This window comes from Sinocyclocheilus anshuiensis, unplaced genomic scaffold, assembly GCF_001515605.1.
Source record: "Sinocyclocheilus anshuiensis isolate Anshui unplaced genomic scaffold, SAMN03320099.WGS_v1.1 scaffold477, whole genome shotgun sequence".
In the NCBI taxonomy this organism is placed as follows: domain Eukaryota; kingdom Metazoa; phylum Chordata; class Actinopteri; order Cypriniformes; family Cyprinidae; genus Sinocyclocheilus; species Sinocyclocheilus anshuiensis.
Genome location: NW_015536549.1, coordinates 1,984,547 through 2,011,058, shown reverse-complemented (window position 1 = coordinate 2,011,058; position 26,512 = coordinate 1,984,547). Strand labels below are relative to the sequence as shown.

Below are 26,512 nucleotides of genomic sequence, written 5' to 3'. Positions count from 1 at the left end.
AAATATGAAAGTCTGGTATATCCTTTTATAGAAATGATTTCTTAAATTATTATGAATTTTTTTACATTTTACAAAGCTCAAATGGTACTGCAAACCAGGGATAACCCAGTTGCCGTTTACAAGAATGATATATACTGTATATATATATATATATATATATATATATAAAGAATACATATATATTAACAATTTATTTTTTACTGTATTTTTGCAGTAAAAGAAATGCAGCCTTGGTGAGCACAATAGATTCCTTTAAAAACTAAAAAAAGTTCTCTATCAGCTTGTTTTTAGTTTAAATTTAAGTGTGGGGTCTCAGGATGCAGGCTGTGAACAATGGGACAGTACTTAACAAATAAAAGCCACTGTAGGCAATTACTGCAAAGCATACCTCAGCACACCATATCCAAACATATTAATCAAACCCGTCTTCACACTGCGCCGCCTGCCTCATTTTCTTCCCTCTGTTTTGAATGCAAATACAGCACAGGCTTTCAAGACAGACACTCCATCCAAGGTAGTTACAGAAATCCAGTGATGAGCCAAGCTCATCTCACTCGCTCTCCCTCTCATGGAGGTATCCAAACCCCTAATCTCCAGCATAAATAATGGAACTTTATGAATAATTTAAAACGAATCATCTATTTCTGTTGCTTCCAGGAGATGTGTGTGTTTAAGGTTATTTTAATTTGAACTTCTGCTATTTCAAATACAAATGAGCAAATGAGTCTGTGCGCATTTGGTATTTATCTCATTTTCTGCATCTGATCTTCTGTGAGGCTCGGGGGCTCGAGAAATCTGCTGGTTTTGGCAGAAAGGAAAAACAGTTTAAACTACAGCAATTAGTACTTAGACTTGTCAAATCAAAACAGGCGGTGCAGAAAAAACTAAAAATGGATGCAAAAATAAAATTTTAAAAGAAAGAAGGTAAAGGTGTGTTGGTGTTGGTACAGGTCACTCTAAGAGCGTGTGAATGAGAAATTATAGCAAGCGGTTGGTATTGCGAGTGTGTACATATGTGCCTATATGAGGAACGAGACAGTAGGACTTTAATAAAATCTCAGTCTTGCAGGGTTCTGAGACAGACTTATTGCTGAATGAAACCAATCTGCTCTTCATTTACACGGTGGCTTATTTTTTGTATATAACAGTTAGTGACATTCTATTTCCAGTGCCTCCAATGGTGTGGAGAAACTTTTAGGGTGAATTTAGGGGGGGTCAGCTCCAGGTGCTATTGGGACCACAGAGGGCTGAACCTGGTTAAGCTCCTACAGATGAACCTTATGCTGTAGATCTGTCGTGAGAGGAAACTTCACATAGTTTCAACTCCTTGGAGAGAAAAGTTCTACTTTGCAGTTTACTTTTTAGCCCACCGTTATAAAAATGCGTTTTGCTTTTTCAAATATATATACATACACACACAAACACACCGTTCAAAATTTTGGGGTCAGTAAGATGTTTGTTCTTGTTTTGAAAGCAAATTATTTGTATACTTCTATTCGGTGAGGGCTAATTAAATTGATCTAAAATTACATTTATTATGTTAAGATTTGTATTTCCAAGAAAGGCTTTTCAACTTTATATTCAAGGAATCCTGAAATTACATTTATCACGGTTTCCACTAAAATAGTAAGCATAATAATGCTATAATAATAATAATAATAATAATAATAATAATATTTAATAATTATTACATTAACATTTTAAAATATATTAAAATATAATTTTTTTAAATTGTAATACTACTTCACAATATTACCGGTTTTACTGTATTTTTGAACAATACTGTTTGTGCATGTGTGTGTTTTCATATCAAAATTAATTTTGTGTGTAACATTTTTTTTTTTAATGAATATATAAAATATATTGTTTTATAGGAATGTATATGAGATTTTGTGTTTTCACATTCAGTATAACTGTAATAATTTAAACACTTTTTAAAAATAATTGTACACCTTTACCTTTTACCTTTACCTACACCTTTTGAAACTGATTTGTCTTTTCAATTCATTTGTGATCCACAAAATCACAATTCTGATTTTCACTTAAAGTTAGAAATAGTACAGTTACAATGTGTGTTTTGCTTTGATGTGAAGTATATTATGTGGACAGTACTGCATGAGTGGTTTTGTATAGCTAGTAGTATATAGCAGATAATAAACACTGGTTAGCAATACGTCAAACAAGGCTTAGATTAAAGATCAATCTTGGGATTTTAAGAATCAATTTCAGACTGTTGTAAATCTTTAAATCAATATTTTTTACCCAAACCTTACCTTTAGTTATGCGCATTAGTCAATGGAAATATATTGTATCAGAATGTAAAATGTCTTCAAATCATCCTTATTTGGTGAGAGTCTTGATACCCCAATTAAACCCCCCCCCTTTTACAGCCTGTATTCACGCCGCTGTGTTTTTCCACTCTCCACAGCATCGCATATGCATCCTTCTCTCCTAGGCCACCGTTTCAATCTTCATCGCTAGCTACAACAAACATTACATTTACATATTGATTTCGCAGTTTTAGTCAATGTAAATAAGCTGCCATTACAGTAAATTTGGTCCTCTGTTAACATAAGCTTGTCCAAAGCTCCTCAGATTAAGGCGCTGGTTGCATAATTAATGTGTGCGTTACATATTAATTCCCAGACTCTCCTCTTCCTGACTGCTTTCATTCGAACCCTGATTAGCCGGCAGGCTCGCCTCTAAGCTGTTGATTCATATTCACACACACAGACGGAGCATTTGCTCAAAGCGCTACTTAACCCCCATCGTTTGTCATCAGATGAGGCCTTCTCTCCTACAGCTCAGCACCAAGGCTCCCATGAATCTCAAACCCGCTCTGAGGTCAGGGCTCCGAGGGTGACTGTGGAGCGGACGAGCAACACAAGCCCTCTTGTCCTTTTGTGTGACGTTTATACCTCTTAGCCCCAGTCGATACCTCCAGATGGCCTTGGTGCTGGTGTGCGCCCATGCTGTGGCCCTTGGCTCTGCCCTGGCCTCCCACTACCCAAGCAGAGCAGTGGGGTGGCACAGGCTTGTCGGAGCCCAGAGACCCTGTGGAGACGTAGACGAGCCCTAACATGTCCACTGCTGAACTCTAATGCTCCTCTCTCTCTTTTTCCCCCTTCTGCCCTTCCTGCCATTTAGCAGTGCCCAGCAAGGGTTGTCAAATCAGAACTACCTGCTCGTCATTAGCCACCGTGAAGCACAGAGAGATTACAGCCTCAACTTCCCCGCCAGCAAAACCATCCAGGAGGTGAGACAACCGCATACATATCTGTCACCTAGCCCCTCTGTCTGTCTGTCTACACCTGCTGTCTGTCTGTCTGTCTACTGCGTTTCTGCCCGTGTTCTCTGAAACTGCTCTGATTTTTTTTTGGTGGGGCGTCAATTTAATTATTACATGCTAAAATAATAGTCCTCTTTGTGGAGGAGATTGTACCAATGATTAAGGCCTATGTTGAGGTAAAGCTAATTATCTCCCAGTCAAAGTTCTTCCTTTTCAGAATGCCCATCGGACTGCTGACTTCAGGACTGTCTCAAAATATCTAATCACAACTGTGTGTTTTGGGTGAAACTACACACAATTTTTGTCATGTGACCAGTACATTTAGAATGGGCTCATCATATGCAGTTTCCTGTGATTAGGAGATTCACATTGTTTTGCATTTCGGGGTAAATTTTCCTGCATGACAGGTAATTTATTCAAAGCTAATTTTATTTAGATCTATATATTGTACATATTGTACAACATTCAGATATTCTGAATACTAAACATTTTATTTAGCGTGCAGCAAAATAAGCCTTTGGAACATGAGTAGTATATTTAGTACAGTATTTTCAAATTTTTTTGTTTTATTTTTAAATGTAAATTGTTCACATATTTCCCCTTTATTATACAACTTGATACAGATTTTTATTTGGGATATTGTATGTTTTCTTTCCAATTTCCAATGACAGCAGACATTCTGAAATATAATAATTTTGAAGTCTTTTTTCCCCCCTCTTATTTCTCTTATTAACTCATATTTCTCATTGGCTATTGTACAATTTAAGTAAAAATGAGTACAGCTACTTTCCCACTCTCCCCTGTTCTGTGAAGTGGAAATCTTTAAATCTTGAGGGAGTGGGAGGTTCGCTTATTTCCTCTTTCTGAAAACATTGTATTTTGTAGCAGGTGAGTTTAATATGCTAGAAGACTCTTGTCTACTGTGCGTCTTTCTGCTCATCACAGTGTCTGCAATAACCAGAGCTCAGTATGGAGCAGCACAAACCCCCCAGTGGCTCATCAGCTCCTTTCCCTCTCCCATCAGACCTGTGCGATGCCATTCTTTTCATCATTCTCCTTTTAACTGCACTGTGTTGTATTTAAGGTTGGTTTGTGTGGGACTCAAAACCCAAACGCTCCATTCTGTACACACACGACCCCTCCCCGAGTCCCTCGCATTCTCCTTGGCCTGCCCCAGTAACCTACACACAGTTTTCTGGAAATGGTTCCATTAATTATTCACAGCAGGTAGCACACACCACGTCAAGTGTAACAAGCTCCCTGTGGACTGACAGCGCCACTTGAACCCCTCCCTCAGTGCTGGGGGAGTCATGTTGGGCCTGTGCAGTGCCATTTTGAAGAAATAGACATCTGTGATGTTCTTTTTTTTTTTTTTTAACTTGAGACAACTTGTTTAACTTGTGCAGATTCTTACTTTAAATCTGCACCGCAAGAACTCTTATTATTACATTTAAATTTAAAAAAAATGTTGAAACGAGCATTTACTTGAAAAGCAACAATGCATAATGTATTAAAATTAGTTTTCTGTTAAATTATCTTTATTCTTAGAATGTTGTCTTATTTTTCCGGTTGAAATTTTTAAAAATCCTTGAAACAAGATCTGTTTACATGAGAAGCAACACTGCATAAAATGTTAAAACTTGTTTTCTGGGAAATAACAAGATTTTCTTGACAAGGTGTTGTTGTTTTCCAGTAAAAATTTCTAAAGATCCTTAAAACAAGATTAATTTACACGAGAAGCAACACTTCACATAAAGACTTATTCTTTTCTTTTTTTTTGTAGTGTGATAAGCTTGATGCACCAAAGGTTTCATTTTAATATTGCATTTATTTGTCGACTGTGAGAAGCACAAGGAATTTTGTGAGAAACTATTGTGCCAGAACTTTACTCCTTAAAGGAAAAATACCATTAAAATTAAAATTATGTCCTTTTTTACTTACCCTCATGTTTCATTTTTGAGTGAACTCTTCCTTTAGGAGTTCATACTTTTCATACTCTTCATACTTTTAAGCCAGAATTCTTTCTTTTTTTAACTAAAGAACTGATTTTCCCCGCCTCAGCTTTGTCCACGCAATCCCACAATCCCTTTCCCGGTGAAGCTGCCGCCTTGATGGTGCTGGTCACCATTACAGTAATCAGACTACTTGACAGGTTTGTAATGGTGCTAATTGAAGAGATTAAAGTGAGATGGGCAAGCGCTCTCTTTCCCTCAGCAGATGGTTTTGATGAGCACCTACTGTGAACCTTAAGTATTTCTGCCGGGATTACAACAACTGCAGAGTAGAGCCCGCAGGGTAGAGAAAAGAGAAGCAGGAAGCGAAGCTGTTGGCTTGGTAGGGGAGCGAGTGACTGGACAAAGCTGAATCAAACGGGCCGCTGTGGCCCCGACTGGCCTGATCCTCAGGCATTCTGTTTCTTTCTTCCTAAGATGGAGAACGAGGGGGAGAGGGAGATTTGTTTTCTAAGGAGAAACAAATTGAATGCGATACAAACTGTTTTTGTAAGAGAACACCTTATTGGTTGCATGTCACTTTCTAAATGGCTCTCTCTCAGAGTTAGTTTAGTTAGCTGGAGAGTTTATTAGTTACTTTGGCTCCACGGGAAGATTTTCTCTCTTTTGGGATGGGAAAATTTTTATCTAATGTCCAAGCACTCGCCTTTTGTGTCTGAAAATGCCAGAAAATAAACATGTGAACGGGAAACAAAAGCTCAGCGGGATCCACCACGTTTCTTCACAAACGTCTCATTGAGAAAAAGTTACTAACAAGTGAGAAAAGTTTTTGTTTTACAGTTGTGGCCCTAAAACTGAAGGCCTGTGTGAAAATGCAACAAAACAGCAACAGAGAGCTCTCACAATCTCCCCTCTCTCTTCTTTTCCCCATTCACCCCCTCGCAGCCACATATGGAGAGGACTCCTCTCCAGCCATTCTTTTTCTGCTCATCTTTTGTCTTTGCTGAAGACCAGCCGATGCTTTTCTGCATGTGCATATCAATAGGAGCAGCAAAAGAGAGAGAGAGAAGAGAGTCCCTCAGTGCTGTGCCCTTGTTTGTCTTTGCCAAAGGCTCTCGCTCTGCCTCCAGGCTCCCAGGGAACGTACCCTTCCACTATTCGGCCCCGGGCCCTGCTCTCCTCTTCTGATTGGCATTCCCAAACCCGAGTTCGGGGCTACGCTTAAGCCTCAGAGCAAATGTTTGTCAGGAAAGTGGCGGGGAGAATAGGGCCGTCCGATAGTCGTCCGTGACCAGACGACTCGTCCCAGGGATTTTTGCCGGCCCCACAGTGTTTCTCTCCGCAGCTGGAGAGATGAACGCAGAGGAAGAAAAGAAGGATGGAGAGTAAAAGAGTGTGAATGAAAGGCATCTGGTGCTGAAGAGCTTGTGACTGTTTAACAGCAACCTTTTCTTCTCTTTGATTTCTCTCCAGCCAAGGATTATCAGTACTTGGCATTTAGAAAGATTGGATCATTAATGTGCGTGTGTGTGCGTGCGCATGTTTGTCTGGGAGAGTGTATGTGTTTATTGATGTCCAAGTAATTTAATTTGTAAGATTTTTTTGTGCACTTTGACTAATCTTTTTCTTTTATATGAAGATATTAAGAACATTACTGAATTTAATAAAATAATATTCTAAATTGTTAATCGATAGGAAAACTATTTTTCTTATATATAAAGATTAGATTAATCTTCAAATTGAATTGTGCAGTTTAGGTTCAATCAATAAGGGGGCAGCAATACACAGATGCCTTTCAGTTTATTTGTATCTCAAATACTATTCTTTATCTTTGTAAATTTTGTGCAGTCCATCTACTAAGCAGGATGTTATTTTGACACCATGGAAATGTTTGTTCTGAGGATGAGATATATAATATTTATCTTAAATGACAACCACACTGGAGAATATATGAATGAAAGAAAATCTTTTTAAATGAAAGGCGCTGTTGCAGTCCCTAAGAATATAATCCCGTTAGCTGAAATGTCTTTATCCGTGAGATCTCCCCGCATTTTCTGATATAATGTCAACATTTTCTGCTTTTTTTCCTCCTCCTTTTCACAGTGGAAGTCTGTTCCCTGATGCTAAAAACTGTGACATTTAAAATGAAATGCCAGCGGACCTGGGTTTAATAGGACTGAGTCTTTTCCTTCGTTGTTTAATCGAACCTCATTGTTCCTTATGGGCAGCAGTTTGGGCAAGACAAAACAAATGTCAGCCCTTACCGAACATCTTCAAACTCTCTTTACTTTCTCTCAGAAATCAGTGGTAAATAAACTTGTTATTCGGTAGATTTGTTTGTTTATCCTTTCCGTGTATATTTTTTTTACTCATTTAGTTGGGTAATGCTGGCTTTAATTTGCAGACCCCTGACTGCTAAGAGGAGGAATTCGTAGCTCATGAATAGGTAATGACACTTGTGTTTGTGAATATTGCAGCAGTATGGGGCTTTTTCCTTTTAAGTCAATTAAAATTCGCTGTAGTTGCAGAAAAAGCCCCTCACCCAACCAGTCACCTCTGATAAATGAACTTTTATACCACCTTTTTTCACAGACAGGTTTGTAGTGTGGTTTTATTTGCTATTTTCTTTTCTTATTCTCCAAGAACTTCCAAATCTCTACCTTCCAATATAGCTAAATCTGTTTTGAAGTCAAATAACAGTGAATAGCTTCTCTTAAAGGGTTAGTTCACCCAAAAATGAAAATTAGCCCATAAATTACTCACCCTCAAGTCATCCTAGGTGTATATGACTTTTTTCTTTCAGACGAATCCAGTTGGAGTTATATAAAAAAATGGTCTTGGTTTTTCCAAGCGTTTTAAGGCCATTCACATAAAAAAGTCTCTCACACAGCTGCGGGGGGGTGAACAAAGTCCTCCTGTAGCGAATCGATGCGTTTTTGTAAGAAAAATAACCATATTTAAAATGTAATAATCACTCACAATGCGCTCACTGTTGTACACGGAAGCAGTTCCGGGTGGATGACGTATGGAGGTCGGCTTTGCGCATGCGCCGCTCAGAAGTGATGCACGCTGAAATGCAGCGGAGAGATCAAAACAAAACAACAGTCACTTATTAGAAGTACAAAACGAGGATTTGTAAAGAAGAATGTCGGAGGATTTCGATATAAGCCAAGAGGAGACTGGTTTTCCTTTGCTAAAGTAAGGAAACTTTGCTTCCTTTGCTCCTGTTAACAAACGTTGGTTTTCATGAGACTCACCGGCGCATGCGCAGCGCTGACCTCAGAGGTCATCCGCCCGGAACTGCTTCCCTTTACAACAGTGAGCGCAAGCTACATTAAAGTGATTATTACGTTTTGAATATGGATATTTTTCTTACAAAAACGCATCGATTCGCTACAGAAGGCCTTTGTTCACCCCACTGAGCCGTGTGAGAAATTTTTTGTTTATGGATGGGTGCTTTTTATTTAACTTATTTTGGACTGAAGCATGCAACACCCGCTGAGTGCCATGAAACAGCTTGAAAGATCAAAGACAATTTTTTATATAACTCCGACTGGATTCGTATTAAAGAAGAAAGTCATATACACCTAGGATGACTTGAGGGTAAGTAATTTATGGGCTAATTTTCATTTTTGGGTGACCTAACCCTTTAAGTTGTTTGTCAAGATGGGATGAAGTCTGGTTGAAGTACCGAGTGGTATAGGTATATTGACAGAAGGGCAGTGCTCATAAAAAAGACCCAATGAAGTAAAACGGTGAAATATCAGATTTGTTATAGCAGCTAAATGCTTCTGTCTGGCCCTCGGTGATGGCGTTACTTTCTCTTGGGCTACGGTGCCATTTGACCCTAAACGGTTCATTACAGCCAAGAGCCGGTGTTTACGGCAGCATGACGGTCAGGCCTGGGCGGCCAAATCCCTGTAGCCCTCTGGTCAAACACAGATATTACACTCTGTAATAACACTGGCCAACCCAGCTGACCCTTGCTCGCTTCAATAAGAAAAACGCACAGCCCAGTGTGTGGGCTTGTGGATGTTTGAGAGTGTGTGTGTGTGTGTGTCATGGTGGAGTCTCCGACTCAGCCGACTAAGGTGATGTTGTCAATATCCAAATTTGTTTCCCTTTATTGAGTTTGTGCCTGACCAAAATGGTCAGGAAGCTCACTTTAACCATGGTTCTTTACATGCCTGTAAAACATTAAAAGAACTTTCCTGTCTGTCTGGAAAGCCTTTATTTTTATTTATTAAATGTATTTTTCATTATTTGCATTGGCATAGTTTTTTTTCCCTCGTGTCAAAGACAATATCAGTTCCCTGACATATTTTGGGTCACAACCCACGAGTTAAGAACCTCTGTATTATTGCATCCATAAGTATTCATATTATTAGTGGTTATATTTCTGTCATCAGAAATGTCATGATTGTATCTGTTAATGAATTTCTAACCCTTAAATCTCTTTCAACCCTGCTTCATGTCTTTTGTTTTCACAAGCATCTCGCGGCTATCGTTTCTGCCTCTGTGGGCATGAGTCCTCAGTCTGGCAGAGGATACATGTCCACTCAGTGCGCTGGTGGTAGGATTTGGCCATGCGCTATGAGGGCTTTCCGCCACAGTGGCTAGTTTTCTCTGCCTCTGTATCTAGCGCCACGGGGTAGTGCATTCTCTGGGGATAATACACTAGAATCTGCAGCCCATCCAGGTCTGGACGACGCCTGCTTTGATCACCCCTGTCCTCCGCACATCAGCCTGGCGTTGGGCTTTAAACCAACAGCGGCGTAGGAGCAGGGGCCAGCATCAACTGTTTAAATGTTATTAAGTGCAGTTACACTGGGGTGAATAGCAGAAGGGAAATACTGTCCATTTTTCGAGTGAAGGGCTGTTGGCATTGGGCATTAGGACAGGCATCTGTGGAATTTTGAGAACACGGAGCTCTTTTCCACCACTTGCCTTTTCTCCCTCCTGTCATAGTCACTTATATCTATAATATAAGTGAAAATAGCGATAATAGCAGGTACACTTTGTGTTCTAATAGTGTCTAAAGAAAGTGTTGTTTGGTAGTTTTTGTGAAATAAACTTGAATGTGTTTGTAGATTGTGTTGTATTCTTGTACCTGTTATCTGATCATTTTGTCTGTTTATATCTCAGGTGAAAAGGAACATTTCAGACCTGACAAACATTCCTGTGCGGCATCAACAGTGGGATGGCTGGCCTGCCTCTGCCTCCGATGACTCGGTATGTTTTTTTCCTCTCTTAGTTTTTTTTTTATTATATCCTGTGACGATAGTGCACCTGTCTGTTGCTACAGTTTAATTAAAAACTGCCCAGATTTAATAATTATTATATAAAGAATAAGTTGTAAATTAAGAATAGTAGAAGTGTCACCATGTCCTAACTATATATATGATAAAATAAAGCTTTTTTTGCCATATTAAACTGAGATTTGGACCTACCTCGACCACATAGAAAGCCCAGCTAAAGGTCTTCTTGTTGTTCACTTGGTTTTGGTAGACACTCGGTTATCCCCACCCACAGCAAAATCTCATTGGCCCCAAATCCTGCACGGTATAACTCTTATTATCTTCAAGTATTTTCTGCTTGGCTATTATTTTTGCATCTTTACTTTTCGTGTGAAATGACAAATTACATGACAAAAATTGTGCCTTAGTTAGGAGGTGGAGTGCAAGAAAACATTTCTTATAGAAGTTTAGACAAATTGAATAGAATAATTTCTTATTTTCTGTAGTGGTTTAAGCATCACCCAATGTGAAAGTAAGATGTTGGTACTAATTAAGATGTCACAGAGCAGCTCCTCTCCCTTGTCCTCTCTGTGTGGACATTAGAGCTCATGTAGTGGGGGGGTCAGTGACCTTTCCCGCCCTGTTCTGTGCTCCCAGCCTTTCAGTACGACTTGTTCACAGTGATCAGAGAGGGCCCTAACACCGAACCCTGAGGAACCCCACCTCCCAGCTTAGTCATCTACAATAATCATCCGTACAATAACCATGGGAACTTTTTCTTTACTTATCCCTAGTCATTGTGCAATTGACCAGTTAAGCATGGAAATTGCCCTTGTGTTTTAACCATGAAAGAATAATGTGTTTCTATGCTTGTCATTGTGTCTTCATTTGCTGTCAGGTGCCTAACTGAGGCCAAGTACGATTTCAAAGGGAGTGGCCTGATGAACAAACCTTCCATTGTCATCTTTCAAAAGATTCAAATGTATCTGGCCGGGTTATTTCTGAAGCTATTAAGATGGTTTTGGTTACCACTATTTAAAGAACAAAATAAAGCATAAAACCCTGTGACTACTTAGTATTTGAGAGTACCAGAACAAAAGACTATAACCCCATTGTGAGTAGCTTTATGAGCAGTGTTTCACAGAGCTCTTTAACAATAACTGCATTGTTTATTTTCAGTGTGCACTCATGTATCTCACCCATTGCATTTAGCTCATATTATTAAAAGGGGGGTTGGAGAGATCGTTTCGTCCTTTTGCGAAAAGAACAACAGACACAAGGTCACTGAATTACACCCTCTCACCACAGACTGCCCACTTGAATCAGGCCACTTCAGGGCTGAAGTGCACTCACTGAAGACCTCAACCCACAATCTTGTTTTTTGATGAAGAGGGCAACACTCATGAATAATCTTTAAGGCACATTAAACCGTTAATGCCCAAGCTGTGATTGGTTATGTGTGGTCGTCATGCACTTAGCCACAGAACAGCTTTCCACCTCAACTCGTCTTGGCTTTTAGGAAGGGACATATTATTAAAGCACAATTCTTAATAATGGCCCCCGGCCCTTATTGAAATGCCTAGCCGTGCATTAGACGCAAAGCTCTTGCATGGCAGGCAGGCCGTTTTTTGCGCGTATCTTATTAACCTTCCCTCATCTCCCGGGATTTGTACCAATAAACATGACAGCCCAGGCTTAGAAATACATTTACCAGCAGTCTGAGTCAATGCCTACTCCGCTGTGCTTTCATTACCTTTCGCTTGCTCATATACAGGTGAGTCTCTCAGTGCTCCGTTCCACCTCATAAGGGTGAAAAATGGAAAGCTGATCAGTAGTCAGTTTACATTGCGCCGACTGAGCTTTTAAGCATATTGGTTTTGAAGGAGCTAGTGACAGGTTTGTTTTTTTCTTGTTCTGTTGAAATTGATTGAACTTAATATATTAATAGGTTTCAGAGGGAAGTTAGAACGTATACTTGGCTTTCAGTGCATCTTCTTTATTCCTGTTTTGTATTACTGTCAGGGAGTCAAATGAAGAAAATATGGTTTGATTTTGATCCATTCATACAGTGAAACTGTTTAACCAGTTAACATTTAAACAGTGTGGTCATTTTAACTGGATTCGTGATTGATTAGCATTGTAAATTTGTCTCCAGGGAGAAAGGGATTACAATGTAAAAATCAGCATACCTTTTTGAATCTGTGGGTGGATCTTAGTGGTTGTCTTGACGTCCCTATGCAGTGTCTGTAAATTCAAAGGAGGCTGTTTACCATAGTCATGTTTTAGCCCTTGTTTGTTTGAGTGGGTGTAGTCGGGATGCATGTGGTGTGTTTGAGGGGCTGACACAAGCTTCTTCATATGGCAGGCCACTTGAGGACTGCTGTTTGCAGGCTGTGTTTGGCATTAACCGCCCAAACTTCGATATGTTTTCTGCCCGAACTTAGGCTGCACTATTTTGTGAGCACATTTTTTTTGTTGAATCCTTCTATAGTATTATGGAGATTTCTGAATATTTAAGTAAATAATGCCAGTTCGTCACTCACTGTTTTTTTTGTGTGAATTTTTATTTCATGACTTTTGTAAATATAGTAATAAGGGGAAGAAAATTGTATTCAAGATCGATTGATTCCCTTGCCACTATTATTAAAAATGCCCCAGCCTCAAATCATAGCTCATGTTCTTGTTTATTTTATTTGCTCTCTTAATTTAGGCTCCTAATTGGTCCATTTCCCACCTCTGAGTTCCCTTTCTCACACACACATGCAAACACACACACATCCTGAGCCAAAACTCTTTTGAGCTCTTTTCATATTTCACTGCCAACCTCGTGGAGCACCTATGGGAATGATTGACAACTTCTGGAACGTCCTTATTAGAGTCTTCTCCCCCTTAATTGCTGACATTTATCCAGTGTTTCTTGGTGTTTGCTAATGTATTACTGCTGCTGCTCTCTGAGGGTCTCCGTGGCCCACGGCTGTTATGGGCTTTCAGCGTCACAGACCTGCGGAGGCGGCTTATTGGGCCCGCTGGTTGCCGTAGCGACGAGGCTCAGCTCTAAGCCCATACAGAGCCCCTTGTGAGATTGCTGTCTGCAGGTGAAGTTCTTCTGAGAGAGAGGTATATAAACTCTTATATTACCAGTCTTCTGTCCTCAGAACCACCAACTTGCTGTCGATCTCCACTCCCTGTCCCTTACTGGGGCTGTCTGACATAAATCATGCTTTACATGTTTAGATCAATACCCTGCTGACTTTGCCAGTGTCGTATTTAACAGTGGGCAGTGGTGATCTCTCATATGCAGGTGAAATGGATCTGTAATATTTGGTTTTGAAATGGAGGGATTTTTCATTCATCTCAGTTTTAGTAAAGATTTTTCTTGACTTTTCCAAGTTTTTCATTCTGCAAGATAGGTAGAAGGATTTGGAAACTGTTTTAATTTAGGAAACTGTAATTAAACATGATACATTTTATTATTATTATTATTATTATTATTATTTATAATTTAATTTATTATATTTATTTTAAGTTTATATTTTTTAGATTTTTGTTGCCTTATAGGTGTGTGTATGTATGTGTGTGTGTGTGTGTGTGTGTGTATATATACACACACACACACACACACACATATATATATATATATATGTATATGTGTGTGTTTATATCATGCGTATAATTATAAATTCATCAGCATTTTTTGTTTTTTATATGGTGAATATGTTTATGTTTGGACCTGTCAGTTACTTTTTTTAGATAAAGTATGTAAAATAATATTTTAGATTATTATTTATTAGGTTTAAAAAAGGTAGTACTGTTTTGACTCTGAGATTTGCACTACAGAATTATAACGTTTAATTATTGTAAGAAGCATTTGCTGTTGTCTGCCACTAACATCCAGCAAATCGTAGCAGTTACAGATTACTCCTTAACCAGGTGAAAACAAAACATTGCCTAGCCCATTCACGCTTTTTTTTTTTTTTTCGAAGGGCTTAGTTCTGAAAGGTTCACTGGGCATTTTAAACACTGTATTTGACCCTAGATCTTAATCAAGACTGTCACCTCTTCAAACCCCAACCTGAAAGGGTCCAACAGGTGTTTGGGGTGGGGCTTCTTATTTTTCTTTTCTTTTCTGGACTCCACACTCTCTCGCTTTTTTCGCGCTCTGTAACTCTCTTGTCCTTATCTATCAAAGAAGGCAGGCACAAGGTGCAGCTTGGGGCTCTTGGACGAGTAGAGCAGCTGTCAGCAGTAATTATCTCCTTCACAGCCTGAGAGATGGAGAACGACAACAAATAGCTGAAAACAACCAAGAGGAGAAATAAAAGGAAAAAGTTAGTCAGATAAATACGTTTAGTTGATGGTAGACAGAGAAGGAGAATTCCTCTTAGATAAGAACAGAGAAAGAGAAATTGAATTCCTCTTTTGCATGGTGCTCAGTGCTAGGGGCTTTAATGCAAGTGTTAATGAAAGGGGTCCAAAAGAGGAGGATTTTGTTCTTTGTTTGAAGGTGGAGAGGGAGGTGTGGAAAGATGAGGGGGTGACCTCTCCCCTCTAGCCTGCGGCTCTGAACACGCACACACTTAAGCACCCAGACACACTCATACACTCATAAGAACATGGAGGTTTTACCACTTTAAGTGCCCTAATTCTACTCTACTTAAGTGTTAAATGGGATATATATTGGAAAACAGGATTTGCCTTGTTTGTTTTAAGATAACAGTTATTTAATATGTAAATGTACTGTAACATTCACATTCCTGACTATTTATGAGAACTATACTGGACAAATATATTGTCATGTTCATTATGAACACATTAAAGAGATAGTTCACCCAAAAATGAAAATTCTGTCTTAACTTACTCATTTCATGTCATTAAAAACCTTCATGACATTATTTTGTAGAGTCTTTTTTTTTTTTTTGTCTAATTAATGCAAGTCATTAGGGTCCAGGGTTGAGGGCTGAGACAATGAGGTCCCTCAGTGACTATCAAAATGTCTTCATTTGTGTTCCACAGAAGTCATACAGGTTTGAAACAACATAAGTGTGAGTAAATGGTGACAAAATACATTTTTGGGTGAACTATATTTATAAATATGCAAAACTAACCATTTGCATATCAACATCTATTCAGTACTAGGCAACTTGACCCCAAACTGATGATCCAACGTGGTATGTGGAGGTTTGCATAACATAGGTCATTTACATATAGAAGTTTTTAAAGGTACAATATTTTAGGTTAGATAGAGGGTGAAAACAGCTATGAAAGTCTTAATTATGACTCTGTGGGAACCTTCACTAGTGGCACAATTTACCCCTCTCTTCCCTATGATTTCCTCCCTAGTGAGTTCTACATTTTCTCTGGCCTCCGACACTCTCATCCTCCTGCAAAAAGAACATGGTTGATGTTTGGACAGTGCTTTTGTTTGTGTCACACAACAGTACTGTACATTGTCTCTGTACAGGCAGTCTGTCTTTAATTAGTCTTTGTAGAAGAGAAACACTGTCTGTGATTCTTCTCTCTGTGTGGGCCATCACAAAGAAAGAGAGCGTATGATGTGTGTTTTGGGGGAGTTTGCACCCTAGTTGAAGTACTTGACACTCTGAAATCCTCTCTGAGTTGAATTATGGGATATTATGGCGCTTAAACCAAAGCTTCTTTACACTTAATCTGTTATGTCTGTTAATCAATACTAAGACATGACATCAGTCTTGGTATGTCTGAAATTTGTTAAACTTATCCTTTCTTTTTGTAGAATTTTTCTTTGGAAAAAAGACAAAAAAATTCATTTCATTAAGTACCATGCTTCATTTGAATTTTTATTTCCCTGCATTAACAACAACATACTCATATTTCCTAATGGCTAGGCCATGACAGATATTTAATTTAAAGTTTAATAATTTTTATTTATAAAAAAAAATGTATTACATTTAAATTTATAGTCTGATCAAGATGCACCCGAAAGTTTTTTTATTAGGTAAAGTTAGAGATTAGACATATTATCTTGTTTTATAGCTGGTCATTTTTATGTTTAAATATTTGATGTGTTTTTAATAATAATAATAATTTATCAAGTACATCAAGTAGTTAACGTGTGAAGACTGTTATTTCCTGTTGTGTAAATTGTGTTATTAGGTGTCAAGAGTCCCACCTAACTGATTAAGTAGGTGATAAACTGGTAAAAATATTGTTAGAATTAAAACAAAAATCTCTCTAAAAACACATGAAAGTAAAAGTGCACCAGAGCCCCCTGCAGTCAGCTATCCATCTTTCGCTTTCTCTCTTTTTTAGTTTCTCCTGATATGTCTGTTTTGCTACTTTAGACAGGGTTATGACAAGCTATGACAGAGCTGAGATATGTTTCTGTGAGTAATAAAAGTATGTTATCATTACAGTTGGTATAAAGTATAGACCACTATGGTCATTTATGTATTGGAAATTAATATGTAAAAACAGTGATTATAGTGTGTAATTGGTAATGTCAGGTAAGACTCGAGAGAATAGACCTCTGCGCTTTCGCTCCAAGGAGTTATGAGTGTGTGTGTGTGTGTGTGTGTGTGTGTGTAAAAACACATGAAAGTAAAAGTGCACCAGAGCCCCCTGCAGTCAGCTATCCATCTTTCGCTTTCTCTCTTTTTTAGTTTCTCCTGATATGTCTGTTTTGCTACTTTAGACAGGGTTATGACAAGCTATGACAGAGCTGAGATATGTTTCTGTGAGTAATAAAAGTATGTTATCATTACAGTTGGTATAAAGTATAGACCACTATGGTCATTTATGTATTGGAAATTAATATGTAAAAACAGTGATTATAGTGTGTAATTGGTAATGTCAGGTAAGACTCGAGAGAATAGACCTCTGCGCTTTCGCTCCAAGGAGTTATGAGTGTGTGTGTGTGTGTGTGTGTGTGTGTGTGTGTGTGTGTGTGTATATGTGTGTATGGGGCTGGTCTGTAATGAGTCCCTGTAGTGTGGAGTGCTGCTGACATTTCCACTCTAGCCTGAGAGTTAATGAGGTACTCAGGCCTTCACCAGCAGCTCACCGTATGCTGCATGTGATGCTCTTTAGAGTGCCAAACAGACAGTACCTCTATCATGAGCCAGAGAAAACCTGCGTCAATGAATATTGGTGGTCTGTGCAAACTTTACAAGGAAAAGCTGTCTTAAAGGAATAATTCACTCATGATGTTCCTAACCCAAAGTGATAACTTCATAAACGTTAGCTATGATAACTTTATATAACTTCAAGCAATGATCTTCATTAACAAAAACGGTGGGTTTCGTTCAAACATACAACAAAAAGGTTTGTGAAAACAATGCTAAAATGTCTATTAAAGCTATTTTTTAATTGCGCAGATTACTCTGGCCGCCAGTGGAATCAGTTATCCCTGCCACCACCTGACTGTGTGCAGAAGATCTTCCCCTGCGCTCACGGTGGACCAGACAGATGAGGTAAAGCAGAACACACATCAATACCACTACAGTGCACAAACAGTGTCAAATCTGCTGTCGTGTATGTAGATGAGAACCATGAAGAAGTTCTGTTTTTCTCATAATTTTTTCATTTATATATTTCATTTCTGCTGTTTTTGTTTTTAGTTTTTCAACATATTGAATGTCAGCATTTGGTGCCAGTTTTGGCAATTCTAATGTTTTGTGGGATTCTTAATTATGGCGCTTTTCCACTGCGTGGTACGACTCGGCACGGCACGGCTCGGTTTGTGTTTCCACTGCAGTTTAGTACCGGTTTAGAGTGGGCGGGCCGCAACTCCTGAAAAACTTTTTCATTCCACGTCGCCATCAAGCTCTCGCTGGATCCACTCCTCTGCTATCAACGAGAGGAACGTCTGTACTTCCCAGTGTTGCCAACTGCTTTCAGTTGAAAGTAGCTAAAACTGGTAGCTAAATGTCTCTAGATGACATCATAATGGCAAATTCACTGATCTATATAAAGATGAATGTAGATCAGTGGGCAAGATGAGATGAGGTTTGTCCCTAAACTTTTGAAAAAAGTCTCAAAAGGGGCGGGGAAGTCGCTAAATCTAGCTACAAAGTAGCTAAATTGGCAACACTGGTACTTCCTCAACAGACAACGAAACAGCCATTTTTTGGTTGTTAAAAAAAGGTGCGCTCGTTGGCTGTGCTGATTTAAATCTAGCGGTTCTGTTGTGTCTCGTGTCGCAAGTTCAGTGACGCAGGTAGTGACTATTCTCTCCGGCCAATCAGTGATCAGCAGAGTTTACACGTCACATTTTGGTAACGGTACGGTTTGCTTAGAACCTCAACCGAGGTGGTACTGAAAAAAGTACCAGGTACTGTATCCAGTGGAAAACCCCCCAAAAGTGAACCGTACCGTGCCGTACCATGCAGTGGAAAAGCGCTATTAGACTGCTCTGCTCAGCCAAAATGGATAAATGATATTTATTTTTTATTTTTAATGAGAAACTCGTTGTTGGAATAGAAATGCAGTCTCAGTCTGAATTGATGAAATAACATGTAGTGGGCACAGGGATCGCTGTCGAGTTGCCAGGCATAACACTGCAGCTAGACTTGCCCCTGTGTTTCAAGTCTGATGGCAACCTTTCAACAGATTGGCAACTATTACATTCTCTGCACCGTTCATATTAGGTTTGGTCCCCAAAGTAGAATTAAAATGGGAACTATTTTGTGAAATATTATACTTTTTTTATGGAGTTGTAATTGGGAGATCACTATTATAGACATTTTTGGCTGACACTAATAGCTGTTGCTATTGTTGTTGGCAGGATTATAATTTTTCCCCCTGATTATAAACACAAATACCTTTCTGTGAAATTAGGATTAGAAATTAGATTTAACATTGTGATATACAGTAGAAAATATTTTTTTGTAGTTTTAGAAGCTTGCATAGAAACAAATCTTTAAGAGGCCTTTTATGGCTGAATTCTGTTATTAATATTCTTTTTTTTTAGTTTATAATTGATAAATTAATACATTCCTTTTTTTTAATTAATTTAAATTTTACTTAAAAATGGGGTTTGATATTGTCATCTTAAATATATAAACCTAATTTAGGGATTGGCAAATTTAGTCATTCATGCCATAGTTGACACCGAAGCAATTTAGAGTGAGAGAGATTAGTTTTTTAATGTAATGTTTAGAAATGTTTAAGTCCCTTTTCAAGCTACGTTTTGGATTAGATCCCTGTTATAATTCATTGGTGTTATCACAGATAAATTGCGCATCTCTAGTTTGTCAAATTAATTGTTTTTTAAGAAATTGCCTCTGTGTCTGTGTTACAGTGCACAGATGTCCACATGGTCAGTGACAGTGAGGGAGATGATTTCGAGGATGCACCTGAATTTGGTGTAGATGAATCTGAAATCTTTGGCATGGGTAGCTCGAGTTGTCGAAAGTCTCCGATGAGTAAGTTATACAGTGTCGTTTCATCTGGGGTTGACCATGAAGGAATGGTGTTTACTGGATATCTGTAATGATATATTCCTTCATCTTCCCTCAGTGCCAGAGAACAGTGAAAATGAGGGTGATGCCTTACTGCACTTTACTGCTGAATTTTCTAGAAGGTGAGATCCCTTGGACAAAGTAACATTTGTATTTCAATTTCATTAAAGAAAACCAAACATAAACTGCATTTCTTTGTAGTTCAGTATGTGGTGTCTTATACACATTTTTTCAGCACTGCTGGTTTTGAATAAGATGTTTTTAATGTTTGAAAAATAGTTACTCTGATGTTTGGTATTTGCTTATTTGTGTGTGATATTTGCTTAGTGTGTGCATGTATGTTTTGTAGATATGGCGATTGCCATCCTGTGTTCTACATCGGCTCCTTGGAAGCAGCATCTCAAGAGGCCTTTTACGGCAAAGCCAGAGATGTGAGTATAAACTCTGTAATTTACCAATCAATAAATGTATAATAAATATAGAATTTCTATCATTATTGAGTCATTTACTTTTTTTATTACAAATGATTTATTTTATTTTTTTATTATTATTTTATTTTATCAGTTGGAGGTGGTATTGGAAATGATAGGGAAATAATAGGGATCAGGAAATGACCCAAGCCAGATTCCAGAAACCTACGTTGCGCGTGCATAAGCACATGCACTACCAGGCTCTAACATTTCTTCTGAGAGTCATATGCACAGGTATATAAACAATGCTAAAAGTTTGATTGGCAAAACTGGCCCCCCCATCATGATAAATCCCCATTAAATTTCCATTTCCCATTTGAACAGCTGAAGCATTATTTAGAACAGCTTTGCGCTGGTTTTTCTGCTGTGTCCTCATAAGGAGGCTTGTATCAACTGACAGCTTGTGTGGATTACGGTCTTATTAGACTGGGAGGATGCAGCAAGATGTTCAGGGGGTTTTTGAGCATGAGGAGCGGGCTGGAATGGCTTCCTGCCTGCAGCCCAGCTGATCTCCTCTCCTCAGCACAGGCACTATATGGCCGCCATTCTCCCCCGAGGAGACGGTTCAGTGTGTCAGTAAAAACAAACTAATGTAAGAAGAAGAGATGACCTTCTGTGTTCCTCTCTTGCAGACAGTCAGTGTTTTTCTTCACGGGTCAAACATTTTTACTCTTTTATCCTTGTGCGCTTCTCTAGTATGCCATTCGCAGTTGTTATCCTTTTAGGCTTGAGCCATAGCATTTATCTTTAGGAAGGATTTAACAGGACATATTTAAGGTATGCGTCATTAAAAAGTACTTTTGAGTAAAGATTATGAAAGATGAATAGAAATTTATAAAAATGGAGCAACGTCACCTGGAATGTTGTTCTGGTACAGCAAAGTCCCAAATGACAAGTGAAAATATTTTTAGTGTATTTTATGATAAACACTAAATTGTGGTATTAGTTAATTATGAAGTAATGTGTTTCCCACAGGATTTTGAGAGAATATTGGGGGGGGGTTGATCTTGGTCTGTCTAGTTGGGTCACGGGGCAGCCACCCCCGGATGAAAATTTTGTTTATTTTGAAGTTTAATGCCTCAATCTGGTGCACATTGAGATTTCAAAATTAAGAGCTCCAACTCATTTTTAGTGTCCAAATTGAACAGAGTAAAAGTCTTTGCACTGATTTGTAGATGGACTTTAAAGTGCAAGCCAAACAATTAGAATATAATAATAATACTTTTCTACAATACAAATCTAGTGAAATGCTTTAATCATATGACCACAAATATGTTAGAAATTTTGCAAATGTGAAAATAATGCATAACTGGTGCCCATTGCATTCCCAAATGCATGTTAAAATCACAGCACATGCACTGTGAACTAAAACATCAGATCGCGAGCTGATCACGTGAGCAAAAGTGCACACTTCTCCTTCAAAAATGCAGTGCAACAGACTATATTTAATTAAAACACTTATGCATAACTGGTGCCCATTGCATTCCCAAATGCATGTTAAAATCACAGCACATGCACTGTGAACTAAAACATCAGATCACGAGCTGATCACGTGAGCAAAAGTGCACACTTCTCCTTCAAAAATGCAGTGCAACAGACTATATTTAATTAAAACACCACTTATGATTTTGATTTGATTGACAGAGGCTTTGCAAAGCAATAGTGCAAAACATGTTATTATCAGAAGTGAAAAAATATTTTCTGTTCATTAGATTGTGGCAGGCTGCCAAAGTCTAGGCTGTTAATGGGAAACACTGATGCAATTTTTGCACACTAACATCATCCATATAGGATTGCAAAAACAAAGACCAATAAAATAGGATTCTAAAAGGGAAGCATTCAAGAAATCCATTTCAAACTACTCAGGCCATTGCTTGAGCTACTGTGTTCACCACCTTTCAGTCACCCGGTCTTCTCGTTAAGTATAGGTTGTTTAGCCACGGCTGTGAACGTTTCATGTGCACGTGTGCATGTGTGGGATGGATTTTTCTGAGGGCACTTGTGCCCCTCTCTCGTAGGCCTGAGAGGCTAATCACTAAGTAAAACACTACATGTGATGAAGTGTTTCTGGAGTGGTAGATGCTCCCAATCCATCCTTAATGAAAATGCTGGAGGCCCTGGAGTTTAGCCGGAGGATCAGCAGAAGACTCTTGAGTCAGGCCACCCATCAGCACACAGGCCTCATCACAAATCCCCTTAACATCCAGCTAATCATGCTAACTCTCCTCTGCCACCCGCACAAAGACGGCCATCAAAATTCATAGCTCCTTCGCACCCTTCATGGGTTTTTCATGCATGAGCTTCATAGTGGAGCCTCTGTGACGAAGCGATTTTTCGGCTTGTGAGAAAAGATACAGAGAGATGAGATTTCTGACACCTGAAGGACTTCATGTTATTGACACTGCTGTTCTAACAGGAGAACTGATGAAAATTGACTCTTGTCTTTAAATATTGATCCAAATAATTTATTGATTTGTCAGTAGTGCCAATAATTTACCTTCTAACGCAACATTGACATTCTTGTCTTGTTTAAAGGAATAGTTCACACAAAAATTTAAATTGTTATTATTTAATCACCTTCATGTTATTCTAAACCTATATGACTTTTTATTCCATGGAACACAAAAGGTGAATTTCTTTTCTTCTTTTTGGCACATTCATTAGAGAAGCTTTTGCATCCTTTTCAAAACTTTTTTTGTCCTCTGGAAGAAAGACAGTAATGTGGGTTTTGGAGTGTCGTATGACAGAAATAATGACAGAATTGTAATAACTGGTTTGACAGGCGCTTTAAGATTTGTATTACATACAGGCAGCTCTTAAAGCTAAACTCTAATTATGCAACAAAATATTATTATTACTAGATTATTGTTTCGTTTTGTGGGAGAATCTCTCATAGTATTGTAAGTGCCATCTGTTAAACCACTCCACTACAGGTCAAGAGAGAGCAGTAATATGAACTCCTCATTTCCCATTGTTTGCTTTCCTACAGGCAAAAGAGAATGTTCACTTTCAACGTCTCTCCCTCCTCCAGCACATACACATCGCCTGTAATTAAAAACATCCTTTCACAATATCTTTAACAAGAGAAGTATGATCGTCTGTGTAACTAGCATTTCTCTCACGGTGGGGAAGGTGGAACCACCAACAGAATGTCTTGAAATAATTTCAAAAATCAAGATTTTTTTTTTTCAGTCAGTAGAAGTGTGACCAGACTCCAGGAGTCCTGTAAATAGCATTAGACAAAAACTGGCTGTTTCTTACATCATAAGATATAACGTGATGTTAATATCATTACCAGGACATTTTGCCCCTCGCTGTATATTTCTGCTTCTGTAGTATTGCACTAGTAGCTCCGCCCACAGTGAAATCTCATTGGTCCAGAATCCCTATTGATAGCGCATTATTAAAGTCACAATGTAATGGAAGTAGCAACAGACTGTATTGTGATGTACATCCAAGTGAAGTAGATTATTGGAAAAGAAAAATTGTAGAGCAGGTGACTTGGTCCTGTCCTTTGGTTGTTGATTGGAAATTACAAGCTCCAAAAAATGAAATGTTTGGATGAATCATTCACAAAAAGATCAAAAAGATTTGTTTAGAAAATAGAGTCATTTTTTACATTTTTATTTCATGCTGACTTTAAACATTGAATATGTTTTGATTAGCTGTGATTTGTTCTGCATAGCGTTTCAATTCAGTTTAGTATAGTCACATTAATGCTGGAAACTTTGCCGTGTTAGTGCACATTGTAATACTACATTTCGATCCATTATTTGTGCATTTGGAAGACAATTTTACTAAATGCAAATGCTTTGTACAAGGTGGTTAGCATGTCTTGAGCCCTTGATTAGGTAAATTCAATCTCAAGGCCTGTTCACATCAAGTTTGATGCAACTAAATGACACAAAGTAAAAAAAAAAAAATTTAAACATTTTGCATATTAAATTTCCATCCTCCAAATTTCTATATCTGATTTGTTTTTTAATTACTTATATCTGAATAAATAATAACTAATTAGTGTAAAGGAGTACAAAAAGATACATTGTTTCATTTTAAAATCACGTCACCTGTGTTTTTCATGCCAAAAAGTCATGCTTGGTGTGAATAGGCCTTCACTTAGTAGATAAACATGTTTTTTGGTCCTGTTGCTGCAACACTGACTCACATGTCCAAAGTTAGCCTGGGAATTCCTCACTTTCAGACAACTGTGTGAAAGCTAGTACTGTCCCACTCACAGGACAGATCAGCTTTCTTTCTCCTTCTACCCACCTCCCTCACTCTGTCCTCTCCTTCCCTGTTCCTCTCGCATCTCTACCCTTTCCTCCCCACCATTTCAGGATTCTCGTCCCGAGCAGGTGGGGGGATGACTCGAGGTGATGGAAAGAGCTTTTGGGTCAGTTTCTTCCCCAGAACAGACCCAGTAATTTGGACTGAGCACTGATTTCTGCAGGCTAAGAAAAGCCCCACAAAAACGAGGGAAAGAAAGGAGGAGAAAACAATGGGATGAAAGTAGATAGGAGTGACTGTGGGTAATGGAGGGGCGTGAAACGAGGGAGCTGACCAAAGACTGTTATTAGCGAGAGTAGCTTTTCCCCACCTCTCCAATGAAATCTTAGAGGCCTCAAAAGGTCAAAACGTTTTGAGTGAATACGTTCAGTCAGTACTGAAACAGCCATGTCAGTTTTAGGACAGACTACAAGAGAGGAGTGGAAAAGTTCATGTCCTGTTTTCATCCACCACCCTTTCAGTTTTTGACGGGTAAAATCTTGCCCTCTCTCCAGGTCCCATTTGCTTGTCTACCCAGCGTGAGTGTTTAATCTTTTCAGGGCCTTGAATTGGGCTAGTGAAAGAGTCCTGAGCTCTCTCCCACCAGGGACCATGCGGCTCATTCGAGAGCTTTAATCACTGTGCAAACACAGCAGCGCTCCTTCAGTCCTCCTTCCATACACACCTTCGTAGAGTCCAACTTTCTCTCCTCCGTTGACGCCCTCCTTCGTTTCTCTCCCCGCTTTGCTTTCTGTTTTTCCACCGTTGGACTGTTGAAAAATCCCTCCTGCTGCATTTGACGAACCATCGGGGGTCAGATCCGTAGGAAACGTTCAGAGTTGTTCTGCAATTCGGTGGGTTTTATAGCCCTGCCTTGTCTGGTGAAACCTTTCATGTTTGTGTTGGTGTCCTTCTTTTTTTTTTTTTTTTTTTTTTTTTTTTTTTTTTTTTTTTTTTTTTTTTTATAATTAGTTGTTGGGTTATGCGAGTGACCGCCGTCCATCTGATGACGTAAATATCTGTGGATTTAGACGTGCGTAGACATCAGCAGTGCCTTCCTGTGCTAACCTGCGACGATGGAAGGAGGGCACTGGCATTTGATGCAAAACAAATAAAGTGATTTGTTCGGTTTTTGTTTTTCAGGGAAAGTTTGATTTAGCCAACATCAGTTTGATTTGGTTTGGATGTTTGTTTTGCTCAGGGTTTGCAGGGAGGGCACTCGCTGTCTTTTTCTTCTTGTGGACCCTGGTGAAGCATTAGTGGCCTTAAAGCTCTCAGAAAGCCTGATGGTGAATCATGAAATAAGGGTGGATCAGTGAGCCGGGATTAGATGGGTTCTGGCTTCATAGGTAGTGGAAATGGCCATTGAGGCTTCAGTTTTCATGCTTTTTTTCTGCAAATTAGATGTGGGGATGGAATGACCTCTGTGTGGGCAATAGTTGATAAATGGGTGAATGTCTCTCTTTAAATTCAGTGCAGCTATTTGAAGGGTTGGACATTTTTTTCTTTAACAGTTCTCAAGTATGCATAACATTGTATGCGAATTGAATACCATGCTAAAATACTATTGACAGTGTTTCCTGCAATGTTAGTCTGCTATTGCATTGCACCAATATTGAATCTCATATTGAATGATTCAGTTCATACATTTTGTTTTATCCAGCTTATGTTATTTTATATATTTATACATATATAATTTTTATACAGTTGTCGTCAAAAGTTTACATCCATCCATATTATTTTGTTAAAATTAATAACATTTTGCAAATTCTGCAAGATGTATGTAAATTAAATACCACTTACACCAGTAACACATATATAATACAAATATATTTATATAAGTTTAAAACATTTAAATAAT

At 38.6% G+C, this 26,512-nt stretch overlaps 1 protein-coding gene across 2 annotated transcripts in view; it reads left to right on the top strand.

The window, feature by feature from the left end:
• faf1 (Fas (TNFRSF6) associated factor 1) overlaps window positions 1–26,512 on the top strand; it is a 97,858-nt gene that overhangs the window by 23,483 nt on the left and 47,863 nt on the right. Inside the window, exons 7-12 of one of the 2 annotated variants that reach the window (XM_016500844.1) lie at window positions 3,148–3,256; window positions 10,387–10,473; window positions 17,831–17,926; window positions 19,756–19,879; window positions 19,974–20,037; window positions 20,265–20,346. In XM_016500844.1, coding sequence (XP_016356330.1) covers window positions 3,148–3,256; window positions 10,387–10,473; window positions 17,831–17,926; window positions 19,756–19,879; window positions 19,974–20,037; window positions 20,265–20,346 — 562 coding nt within the window. The remainder of the gene's footprint in view (window positions 1–3,147; window positions 3,257–10,386; window positions 10,474–17,830; window positions 17,927–19,755; window positions 19,880–19,973; window positions 20,038–20,264; window positions 20,347–26,512) is intronic. The other variant, XM_016500853.1, reaches the window with a different exon arrangement.